The sequence below is a fragment of the Micromesistius poutassou genome (genome assembly GCF_964030765.1).
Source record: "Micromesistius poutassou genome assembly, chromosome: 15".
Classification (NCBI taxonomy): domain Eukaryota; kingdom Metazoa; phylum Chordata; class Actinopteri; order Gadiformes; family Gadidae; genus Micromesistius; species Micromesistius poutassou.
The window spans coordinates 17,987,762-17,999,359 of NC_140285.1; the positions used below are offsets into that span (position 1 = coordinate 17,987,762).

Genomic DNA, 11,598 nt, shown 5'->3' on the forward strand with positions numbered 1-11,598 from the left:
TTACTGCTGTCCGGCTCGTGATCCAACGCCTGCTTTGCTGGTGGTTGAGTGTTGGACCATCCAGTTGTGTTAGTGCCTTGGAGCCTCTCGTGTCAGAGGAAGGGGCCAGCTGTGGACGACCAGCAGAACCTCTTCTGAAGCCGCTTTAGTTATGCAGCAAAACCACATTGTCAACTCAAAATTATTTTTCATCTTTTTTCCACTGAGAATTACTATGCTTATCGAGTAATATCCAACGTTTTTTGGCTTTACAATTTATACAACTATTGCCTGCATGTTAAAAAAAAAAGTAACCATTTATTATAAACTGCCAAATATTTTATTTTAGACGGTGATGATTGAATTGTCTTATACTTAGTGTTTATTGAAAAGAAGAACGTCTGTACTATCAGACCCAATTCAAGTAAACTCTTCATGACAGTGTACAAATAAAAGATGACTATATTTTACTGATGTGTTTTTCCCTAACTGCACAGTTTGTATGACTTGCAAATGGCAAAAAACATTGCTCATTGATGTTGATATGGGTCCAGTGTAACACATTCCCCCTTAACCATTACAATACAAAAAGTACAAACCTAAATACAAAGCAAAAGCAGCGACTGTCAATTTCAGGAAAAAACAACAACAAACTGGTTTAAAACCTGATTGCATTACAATAAATTACATACAATTACTTTCAATAAGTATAACCACTGCAAACACTGCACCGTATACGTCAATTCATGTAATTTGTTAGTTTTCCATACATAACTGCGCTCCGGTCAATGTTTCAGATTGAAGTCGGTTGAAGTAAACAATGAGGGCATTAATATTCACACCCCTTCGCCGTCATGAGGGTCTTCAACCAATCACATCACAGCGCCTCCGTGAGGCTCTTCAACCAATCACAGCGCTGCGCGGTGGAAGCCATTTTAGGTGTACTCGGGGATGAAATTACGTTGACGGCAGTGCCATTTTCCTTGTAAAACGTTGACAATTACCCATGCCAGTATTCTTTGGCACTGCAGGAGCCATTATTCTATTTAACAATGGCCCATGGCGCCATGTTATTAGATAATAGCACATACGTACGTTAAGCTGCCAGTGTTGCCAGATTGGGTCAGATTTCCTGCCCGATCTGGTAACACTGGCTGCAGCGCGAGTCACGTGACCAGACTCCGATCAGGCGGTGGGCGGGGCCGCGGTGGTGACGTCAGCGACGAGGCGCTGAGTGACACGTCGAAAACAAAACAGCCAGCAGGAAGAAGACGAGCGGCGGAGAGACGGAAAGGTGAGCCGAGGCCCTCCGCGGTCCGCCCGCGGCTCCTCACGGCCGCCCCGGCCCCCTCCCGCCTCATGGCGGAGGAGGAGCAGGACGTACCGCGGACCAACGTTCAGCTAGCGCTGACTGCTAGCATGCTAGGCGTAATCAGCTACAACGAGCGAGCTAACCGAGTGCTAACTGGGGGCTAGGTAGTGCTAACCGAGGGCTAGGTAGTGCTAACCGAGGGCTAGGTAGTGCTAACTGGGGGCTAGGTAGTGCTAACTGGGGGCTAGGTAGTGCTAACCGAGGGCTAGGTAGTGCTAACCGAGGGCTAGGTAGTGCTAACCGAGGGCTAGGTAGTGCTAACCGAGGGCTAGGTAGTGCTAACCGAGGGCTAGGTAGTGCTAACCGAGGGCTAGGTAGTGCTAACCGAGGGCTAGGTAGTGCTAACCGAGGGCTAGGTAGTGCTAACCGAGGGCTAGGTAGTGCTAACCGAGGGCTAGGTAGTGCTAACCGAGGGCTAGGTAGTGCTAACCGAGGGCTAGGTAGTGCTAACTGGGGGCTAGGTAGTGCTAACCGAGGGCTAGGTAGTGCTAACTGGGGGCTAGGTAGTGCTAACTGGGGGCTAGGTAGTGCTAACTGGGGGCTAACATGTCAGTCGTGGTCCGCTATCAGAAGGCCTGAATCAACAGCCAGAGCAGCGGGCTTCAGCAGTCCTCGTAGGGCTGCTGCTCTGTGCTCAGCTCACCCTGGATCAGTGGCTCTGTGCTCTGTGCTCACCCTGGATCAGTGGCTCTGTGCTCACCCTGGATCAGTGGCTCTGTGCTCTGTGCTCACCCTGGATCAGTGGCTCTGTGCTCAGCGAGGTGGAGGCCTATGGGGGGTGCTGACGGCCACAATGCCTCATTGTTCTGTGTGCTCTGGTCTCTGTGCTGTGGAGTTATCTAGTGACAGTCGTTCCTTGACACATTATCTAGCGCTAACCAGTGTTTGTCGTGTTTTACTCTGTCCACAGAAGGTTTACGGTCTGCATCGCCAAACGTCTCGGGAGCCACGATGAACGTGTTTGATCGAAACATCAACTTTGACGCCCTCTTCAAACTATCCCAAATGTGAGAAGGAAGCCTCTGCCCCACGATGGTGTTACCAGTGGACCGCTGCAGAGGCCTTTAATGTCCACCGTGTTGCTTTCTCCTCTTCCAGATCCCACTCCACCCAGGTGCACCTGAAGAACGTCTACTCCAGCCTGGCAGTATGCATGTTTGTGGCTGCAGCGGGGTCCTATGTCCATGTGGTCACTCGTCTCTTCCAGGTACGGGGACCACCTTATCGCTCTCCTCAATGCCTCCACTGGAACAGTGTTTGGCTGTCAACCTGCGTCTCTACTCAACTGAAAGGACTCCTATTGCACCACCGGGTGTGATGAGCCGTTACAAACCATTTCCATATCTTCCCTGCTGTGTGATGTAAGAGGGATAGATAAGCCTATCAGTGGCTCCAGTCCACTGGTAGGCTTATCTATCATCTGGGTGGACACTCACCTGGTCACTCACCTGGTCACAGGGCACTCACACTGAGACTGTGACTGATGAACACACAAAGCTGATGCATTGTGGGACTAGTTCATTTGAAATAGAAGTGGAAACCCTGCGGTGGATGTTGTTGCCATAATGTAGACATCCAGTGGCCACGTTTCATAGAGCTCAGAGTGGCCTTGATACTGGTCCTGTAGCCCTGGGCCCACCAGCGTCTCACGGCGCGCTGTGCTGTGTGCTGTGCTGTGTGCGCTGCAGGGCGGCGTGCTGTCTCTGCTGGGCTCTCTGGGGATGATGTTCTGGCTGGCCATGACTCCACACAACTCTGACACGGAGAAGAAGAGACTGGCCATCCTGGCCGGCTTTGCCTTCTTCACAGGTAAACGTCTGCTTGGTTTGGACCAATCAGGATCTTCTCCATTGTTTATCATGGTCGATTTAAGTTTTTGGTCCACTGTGCCTTCTAGTTTTTTAATATGTTGATGCCCATGAGCATATATAGGGTTAGGCTGAGTGTGGTAGGTCCCCAGGTGGGTTCTGGGTGTAGGTGGTGCTTCATGTCTTGTCTTCTCCCTCCAGGTGTCGGCCTTGGCCCCGCCATGGACTTTGTCATCGCCATCAATCCGAGGTAGGCCCCAGGGCCAGGGGGTAACACTGGGTAGGCCCCAGGGCCAGGGGGTAACACTGGGTAGGCCCCAGGGCCAGGGGGTAACACTGGGTAGGCCCCAGGGCCAGGGGGTAACACTGGGTAGGCCCCAGGGCCAGGGGGTAACACTGGGTAGGCCCCAGGGCCAGGGGGTAACACTGGGTAGGCCCCAGGGCCAGGGGGTAACACTGGGTAGGCCCCAGGGCCAGGGGGTAACACTGGGTAGGCCCCAGGGCCAGGGGGTAACACTGGGTAGGCCCCAGGGCCAGGGGGTAACACTGGGTAGGCCCCAGGGCCAGGGGGTGCCTCTTGTCCTGTTCAGCTGCAGAAGCCTTGGTGGGCTGTGGACTTCAGTCCATGTTAATGTCCACCAGTCAGCTGAAGCTGTGTTGGTCATCAGAAGACTCTGCTGTGACTGGAGCAGCGTCCGGGGTCCTGGGGGTCCTGGGGGTCCCCGGGGTCAGAGCCTAACCTTTGTGTGCTGTCCGCCCTCAGCATCATCGTGACGGCGTTCCTGGGGACCTCCATGATCTTCCTGTGCTTCACGCTCAGTGCGCTCTATGCAAAGAGGAGGAGCTATCTCTTCCTCGGAGGTACGTGAACTCTTACGCCGCTTTTCCACCGACAGTATTAAAAGTAGTAGTAGTAAAATAAAAAGCGCAATGACTGCGCGTCTATTGTTGTCATACGGTAACGTTGATGGAGGCGAAACTCGAGCCCTGGGAAAGGAACGACACTAAAACGAATCAGCGCTTCGCTGTTTCGTTTTAGTATGACAACAATAGACGCGCAGTCATTGCGCTTTTTATTTTATTTTATTTTATTTCCCATAATAACCTCTTTATGATGCTAATCACACCACACCTGTGTGGCATGTCATGACACCTTTTAAGAATGTGTCTATAGGCGTTCTTTTGCTCCCCAACAAACGTGCAAACTTGTTATCATACTAAACATCCCAGATCCATTTTACAACGGATTTCCCTTTTAAGTCTCTATGATGAGACCAGTGAAGCTCATTGTGTCTTAAGTCTCTTTATGATGAGACCAGTGAAGCTCATTGTGTCTTAAGTCTCTTTATGATGAGACCAGTGAAGCTCATTGTGCCTTAAGTCTCTTTATGATGAGACCAGTGAAGCTCATTGTGTCTTAAGTCTCTTTATGATGAGACCAGTGAAGCTCATTGTGTCTTAAGTCTCTTTATGATGAGACCAGTGAAGCTCATTGTGCCTTAAGTCTCTTTATGATGAGACCAGTGAAGCTCATTGTGTCTTAAGTCTCTTTATGATGAGACCAGTGAAGCTCATTGTGCCTTAAGTCTCTTTATGATGAGACCAGTGAAGCTCATTGTGTCTTAAGTCTCTTTATGATGAGACCAGTGAAGCTCATTGTGCCTTAAGTCTCTTTATGATGAGACCAGTGAAGCTCATTGTGTCTTAAGTCTCTTTATGATGAGACCAGTGAAGCTCATTGTGTCTTAAGTCTCTTTATGATGAGACCAGTGAAGCTCATTGTGCCTTAAGTCTCTTTATGATGAGACCAGTGAAGCTCATTGTGTCTTAAGTCTCTTTATGATGAGACCAGTGAAGCTCATTGTGTCTTAAGTCTCTTTATGATGAGACCAGTGAAGCTCATTGTGTCTTAAGTCTCTTTATGATGAGACCAGTGAAGCTCATTGTGCCTTAAGTCTCTTTATGATGAGACCAGTGAAGCTCATTGTGTCTTAAGTCTCTTTATGATGAGACCAGTGAAGCTCATTGTGCCTTAAGTCTCTTTATGATGAGACCAGTGAAGCTCATTGTGTCTTAAGTCTCTTTATGATGAGACCAGTGAAGCTCATTGTGTCTTAAGTCTCTTTATGATGAGACCAGTGAAGCTCATTGTGCCTTAAGTCTCTTTATGATGAGACCAGTGAAGCTCATTGTGTCTTAAGTCTCTTTATGATGAGACCAGTGAAGCTCATTGTGCCTTAAGTCTCTTTATGATGAGACCAGTGAAGCTCATTGTGTCTTAAGTCTCTTTATGATGAGACCAGTGAAGCTCATTGTGCCTTAAGTCTCTTTATGATGAGACCAGTGAAGCTCATTGTGTCTTAAGTCTCTTTATGATGAGACCAGTGAAGCTCATTGTGTCTTAAGTCTCTTTATGACCCGTGTTGTTCTCCAGGTACTCTGATGTCCGGGCTGTCGGTCCTGTTCCTCATGTCGGTCATGAACATGTTCCTGGGTTCTGCCTTGCTGTTCAAGGTAACGTTGGACGGGGCTTTGTTGGGCCTGACTTCAGAATAGGGTCTGACCTTAACCTGCTCCTTCTCTTCTGCAGGCCCACATGTACCTGGGGCTGATCATCATGTGTGGATTCGTCCTGTTCGACACTCAGCTCATCATTGAGAAGGCAGAGAATGGAGACAAGGACTACATCTGGTGAGCGCTGCCTGGTTACATAGAAATGAAAGCAGAAAGTAGTTCTTCATTCAAATGATCTCTGAGGAGGAGATATTCCTTCTGTGGTGCAGAAACCGGTTGGTTCAGCACTGGCTACATGACGTACTTTCCTCTTGGCGGTGCAAATCCCTATGAAGAAACTCAAGTCTTGCTTGTTTAAATACGATAACCTTTGAACTAATGCTGGTATCTTCTGTTGCTTTGAAGGCATTGCGTGGACTTGTTCCTCGACTTTGTCACAATCTTCAGGAAACTGATGGTCCTCCTCGCTATGAATGAGAAGGTACAGTATTGATCTGTGAAAGGGCCTCTGTAGCACTAAGGTACAGTCCTAATAGTAAGGTGGCTGACTGTATACTGTTCCTCTCTGACCAGGACAAGAAGAAGGAGAAGAAGTAGAGGCGGCTCTAGAGCTTCACAGGATCTGAGACTCCACACATTACGCTGGTGGTGCTTTCACTTTCTGTCTTCACTTCTTGAATTAACTCCCATGTGGTCTTATAATGCTGAACTTTAATTAGGTTTTGGACTTACAATAAGGTTTGAATGTAAGTTTGTGGTAAATGAACGCTAGTTCTTTCTTGCTTGTGAAGATTACTAATGCTGCAGTGATCCCGCTTGGCCTGTAGAGGGGGCCGTTGTCCCACAGAGGCTCCCAGAAGTGTCACTAAACCTACACACACTTTCATAATAAGGGGCATAAAGTAACTATAAAAGACTCATTGAGTAGGTAACTTGAGCTTCTGAGATCTGATCATTGTTTTATTTGAAGTTATTTGTAATTTGATCAATCTATTTAGTGGCCACCCTCCCCTCCACGTTAAATCTTTTGAGGTGGAGTCATGGAGTCCGTGGTATATTCACATACCACCTAAAGGTTGATTACAACTATCTCCCCACATTTTGTTTGTGGTCTAATATTTGGAGAGCCACAATAGCAAAGCCTAATTGTAATAATATCCACCCATTTTTGCTAATTCCCCCAGTTGGAAGTCTCGGTGGTTCTGGCTGTTGGCTGCTGTAGGGACAGATATGGCCATCTGTCCATATTTTTCCTGCGGACAAGCCAGTCATTCAGATTGTTCCTTTATGTAAATGTGTCTAAAAAAAACCTCAATGAAGTACATGTTCTTTAGAAATTTGTTTGCCAAATGTGATGTTAACATTTACAATATTTTGAACGTTTGTATACTGTGAAGAATTTATTTTATTGATGTACTATTGAAAATCAAATAATTTGATACATTTGCTCAAATAAATTTGTTGAATGTGATCAACTCAACTCTTGGGTGTGTTGTGTTTTGTAATGTGTGGGTCATAATCACAATCCAGATTAAATCAAAAATGTTTTAATTGTAGAGTAGAAAAAAGCTCAGCGGGTACATGTTCTCTAGTGAGGGGATGGACAGACTGAACAGGATCTAAGACTACGGTTCACATAGATCAACTGAGGGAAATGTACATTTCAAATAAATAAATAATACATATTCGTTGAATATTGTAGCCATTTCTTTTTCCTATGATATTATTGCTGGTATATATTACCTTTTTAAAAAGTATGATTTAAAGCACATACATTCTGACTAATCTGACTAATAATGCATGAGTTTAGCAATTAAGAATCACAGACATTCATTATTTAAGAAGCTGAATAAGAAAACACTATTTTCAGAACTTGTGAAGTTAAAAACGTAACGTAAGATAAAGTACATAGTCGATACAACAAATGCTGTAGAGTATGTTGGCTACACACATGATCAACGTCATCGCTTTCAACAACTACACAATGAAGGCTTGGAGGAGGTCCTCCTGCTTTTCTTTTAAACGAGTAATGGACGTGTGTGATCATTGTTCCTTTGCGTTCCGTTGTCCCGTTGACATGACTTTGACGTGTCCGTATTCAACTGCATCATTAAAAAAGTGAACAACCTTATTCTATTGGAGTGGCTTTTGGTTTCGCGTTTATTAGAAATCCTGAGGAGAAGTCTCATCTTCCAGCCAGTGTTGCCAGATTGGGCCAAATTTCCCACCCAATCTGGCTGTTGCCAGTTTGGGTGGGATATCTGTCCCAACCTGGTGCAGATGCGTCCAGCTGCCGCGGTGTGGAGGACGTTAACGTTCCGTTAGTCCTGGTGGTGCAGCAGACGGCTCCCACATCGTTGTCCTGCGTGAGGCACCGAGGTTCCCCGCTAGCCGTTAGCTCTGAGTCCTCGCTGTGTCTCCTTCACCCTTGGCTGCCGCAGGACGACAGGCTGTCGTAGAGCGAGTCGCTCAGGGACTCCGGGGTCTCTAGGACCTGGGGGCGGCTCGGGGAGATGGCCTCCTCTGGCCGCTCCCGCAGCAGCTCCAGCCCCGCCTCCCGGCTCATCTCGGGGATGCTGGGAGTGCGAGTCTTCCCCCGGCGGCCCAGACCGGACGGGACGGGGACGGGCACGCTGCCCGGGTCCACGCCCCCCCGGCTGGAGGACGGGCCCCCCTCCTTCAGGCCCTGGAACACAACCACAGCTCACTCATTCACCGCGGAGGAACGGCCCTCACTCATTCACCACGGAGGAACGGCCCTCACTCATTCACCACGTGGAGGAGGAACGGCCCTCACTCATTCACCGCGGAGGAACGGCCCTCACTCATTCACCGCGGAGGAACGGCCCTCACTCATTCACCGCGGAGGAACGGCCCTCACTCATTCACCACGTGGAGGAGGAACGGCCCTCACTCATTCACCGCGGAGGAACGGCCCTCACTCATTCACCGCGGAGGAACGGCCCTCACTCATTCACCACGGAGGAGGAACGGCCCTCACTCATTCACCACGGAGGAACGGCCCTCACTCATTCACCACGGAGGAGGAACGGCCCTCACTCATTCACCACGGAGGAACGGCCCTCACTCATTCACCACGGAGGAGGAACGGCCCTCACTCATTCACCACGGAGGAACGGCCCTCACTCATTCACCACGGAGGAACGGCCCTCACTCATTCACCACGGAGGAGGAACGGCCCTCACTCATTCACCGCGGAGGAACGGCCCTCACTCATTCACCGCGGAGGAACGGCCCTCACTCATTCACCACGGAGGAACGGCCCTCACTCATTCACCACGGTGGAACGGCCCTCACTCATTCACCGCGGAGGAACGGCCCTCACTCATTCACCACGGAGGAACGGCCCTCACTCATTCACCACGGAGGAGGAACGGCCCTCACTCATTCACCACGGAGGAACGGCCCTCACTCATTCACCACGGAGGAACGGCCCTCACTCATTCACCACGGAGGAACGGCCCTCACTCATTCACCACGGTGGAGGAACGGCCCTCACTCATTCACCACGGAGGAGGAACGGCCCTCACTCATTCACCGCGGTGGAGGAGGAGGAACGGCCCTCACTCATTCACCACGTGGAGGAGGAACGGCCCTCACTCATTCACCACGGTGGAGGAGGAGGAACGGCCCTCACTCATTCACCACAGAGGAACGGCCCTCACTCATTCACCACGGAGGAACGGCCCTCACTCATTCACCGCGGAGGAACGGCCCTCACTCATTCACCACGGAGGAGGAACGGCCCTCACTCATTCACCACGTGGAGGAGGAACGGCCCTCACTCATTCACCATGGTGGAGGAGGAGGAACGGCCCTCACTCATTCACCACGGAGGAACGGCCCTCACTCATTCACCACGTGGAGGAGGAACGGCCCTCACTCATTCACCACGGAGGAACGGCCCTCACTCATTCACCACGTGGAGGAGGAACGGCCCTCACTCATTCACCACGGAGGAACAGCCCTCACTCATTCACCACGGTGGAGGAGGAGGAACGGCCCTCACTCATTCACCACGGAGGAACGGCCCTCACTCATTCACCACGTGGAGGAGGAACGGCCCTCACTCATTCACCACGTGGAGGAGGAACGGCCCTCACTCATTCACCACGGTGGAGGAGGAGGAACGGCCCTCACTCATTCACCACGGAGGAACGGCCCTCACTCATTCACCACGGAGGAACGGCCCTCACTCATTCACCACGGAGGAACGGCCCTCACTCATTCACCGCGGAGGAACGGCCCTCACTCATTCACCACGTGGAGGAGGAACGGCCCTCACTCATTCACCACGGTGGAGGAGGAGGAATGGCCCTCACTCATTCACCACAGAGGAACGGCCCTCACTCATTCACCACAGAGGAACGGCCCTCACTCATTCACCACGTGGAGGAGGAACGGCCCTCACTCATTCACCACGTGGAGGAGGAACGGCCCTCACTCATTCACCACGTGGAGGAGGAACGGCCCTCACTCATTCACCACGGAGGAACGGCCCTCACTCATTCACCACGTGGAGGAGGAACGGCCCTCACTCATTCACCACGGAGGAACGGCCCTCACTCATTCACCACGGTGGAGGAGGAGGAACGGCCCTCACTCATTCACCACGTGGAGGAGGAACGGCCCTCACTCATTCACCATGGTGGAGGAGGAGGAACGGCCCTCACTCATTCACCACGTGGAGGAGGAACGGCCCTCACTCATTCACCACGTGGAGGAGGAACGGCCCTCACTCATTCACCACGGAGGAACGGCCCTCACTCATTCACCACGTGGAGGAGGAACGGCCCTCACTCATTCACCACGGAGGAACGGCCCTCACTCATTCACCACGGTGGAGGAGGAGGAACGGCCCTCACTCATTCACCATGGTGGAGGAGGAGGAACGGCCCTCACTCATTCACCACGGAGGAACGGCCCTCACTCATTCACCACGTGGAGGAGGAACGGCCCTCACTCATTCACCGCGGAGGAACGGCCCTCACTCATTCACCACGGAGGAGGAACGGCCCTCACTCATTCACCACGGAGGAACGGCCCTCACTCATTCACCACGTGGAGAGGAGGAACCCTCAATAGACCCGCTGGTGACTCATATTACGGGGATTATTAACATCAGTTAACATCATCAGTTATTAACAACAGTGAGAGACTCTTTACACCATGATAGATAGATATAGATAGATATAGATATATATATAGATATATAGATATAGATATAGATAGATATAGATATATAGATATAGATATAGATAGATATAGGTATATAGATATACCTATATATAGATAGATATAGATATAAATATAGATAGATATAGATATATAGATATAGATAGATATAGATAGATATAGATATACGTAGATATATATATATAGATATAGATAGATAGATATAGATAGATATAGATATACGTAGATATATATAGATATATAGATATAGATAGATAGATATAGTTAGATATAGATATACGTAGATATATATATAGATATATAGATATAGATAGATAGATAGATATAGATATACGTATATATATATATATATATATAGATATAGATATAGATAGATAGATATAGATAGATATAGATATACGTAGATATATATATAGATATATAGATATAGATAGATAGATATAGATAGATATAGATATACGTAGATATAGATATAGATATATAGATATAGATAGATATAGATATACGTAGATATATATATAGATATATAGATATAGATAGATCACACATTCACACACTGACGGCGGAGTCGGCCCCGCAGGGCGACAGCGGCTCAGGAGCAGTCAGGGCGAGGCATCTCGCTCAGCTCCACCCTCAGCTCCACCCTCTGCTCCCCTCTGCTCCACTCAGCTCCACCCTCTGCTCCCCTCAGCTCCACCCTCTGCTCCC

At 49.3% G+C, this 11,598-nt stretch overlaps 2 protein-coding genes across 2 annotated transcripts in view; one reads left to right on the top strand and one right to left on the bottom strand.

The window, feature by feature from the left end:
- Positions 1 to 1,117: 1,117 nt before the first annotated feature.
- Positions 1,118 to 7,153, top strand: tmbim6 (transmembrane BAX inhibitor motif containing 6). The gene is made up of 10 exons (XM_084479074.1): positions 1,118 to 1,273; positions 2,262 to 2,358; positions 2,450 to 2,558; positions 3,040 to 3,160; positions 3,361 to 3,409; positions 3,923 to 4,020; positions 5,594 to 5,673; positions 5,750 to 5,850; positions 6,079 to 6,154; positions 6,247 to 7,153. The coding sequence occupies exons 2-10, from the start codon at positions 2,303 to 2,305 to the stop codon at positions 6,268 to 6,270; spliced, it is 714 nt and encodes a 237-aa protein (XP_084335200.1). The 5' UTR covers positions 1,118 to 1,273; positions 2,262 to 2,302; the 3' UTR covers positions 6,271 to 7,153.
- A 127-nt stretch (positions 7,154 to 7,280) lies between these two features.
- LOC311360176 (nck-associated protein 5-like) overlaps positions 7,281 to 11,598 on the bottom strand; it is a 40,616-nt gene continuing 36,298 nt past the window's right edge. Inside the window, exon 13 of the mRNA XM_084480267.1 lies at positions 7,281 to 8,359. Coding sequence (XP_084336393.1) covers positions 8,096 to 8,359 — 264 coding nt within the window. The 3' untranslated portion in view covers positions 7,281 to 8,095. The remainder of the gene's footprint in view (positions 8,360 to 11,598) is intronic.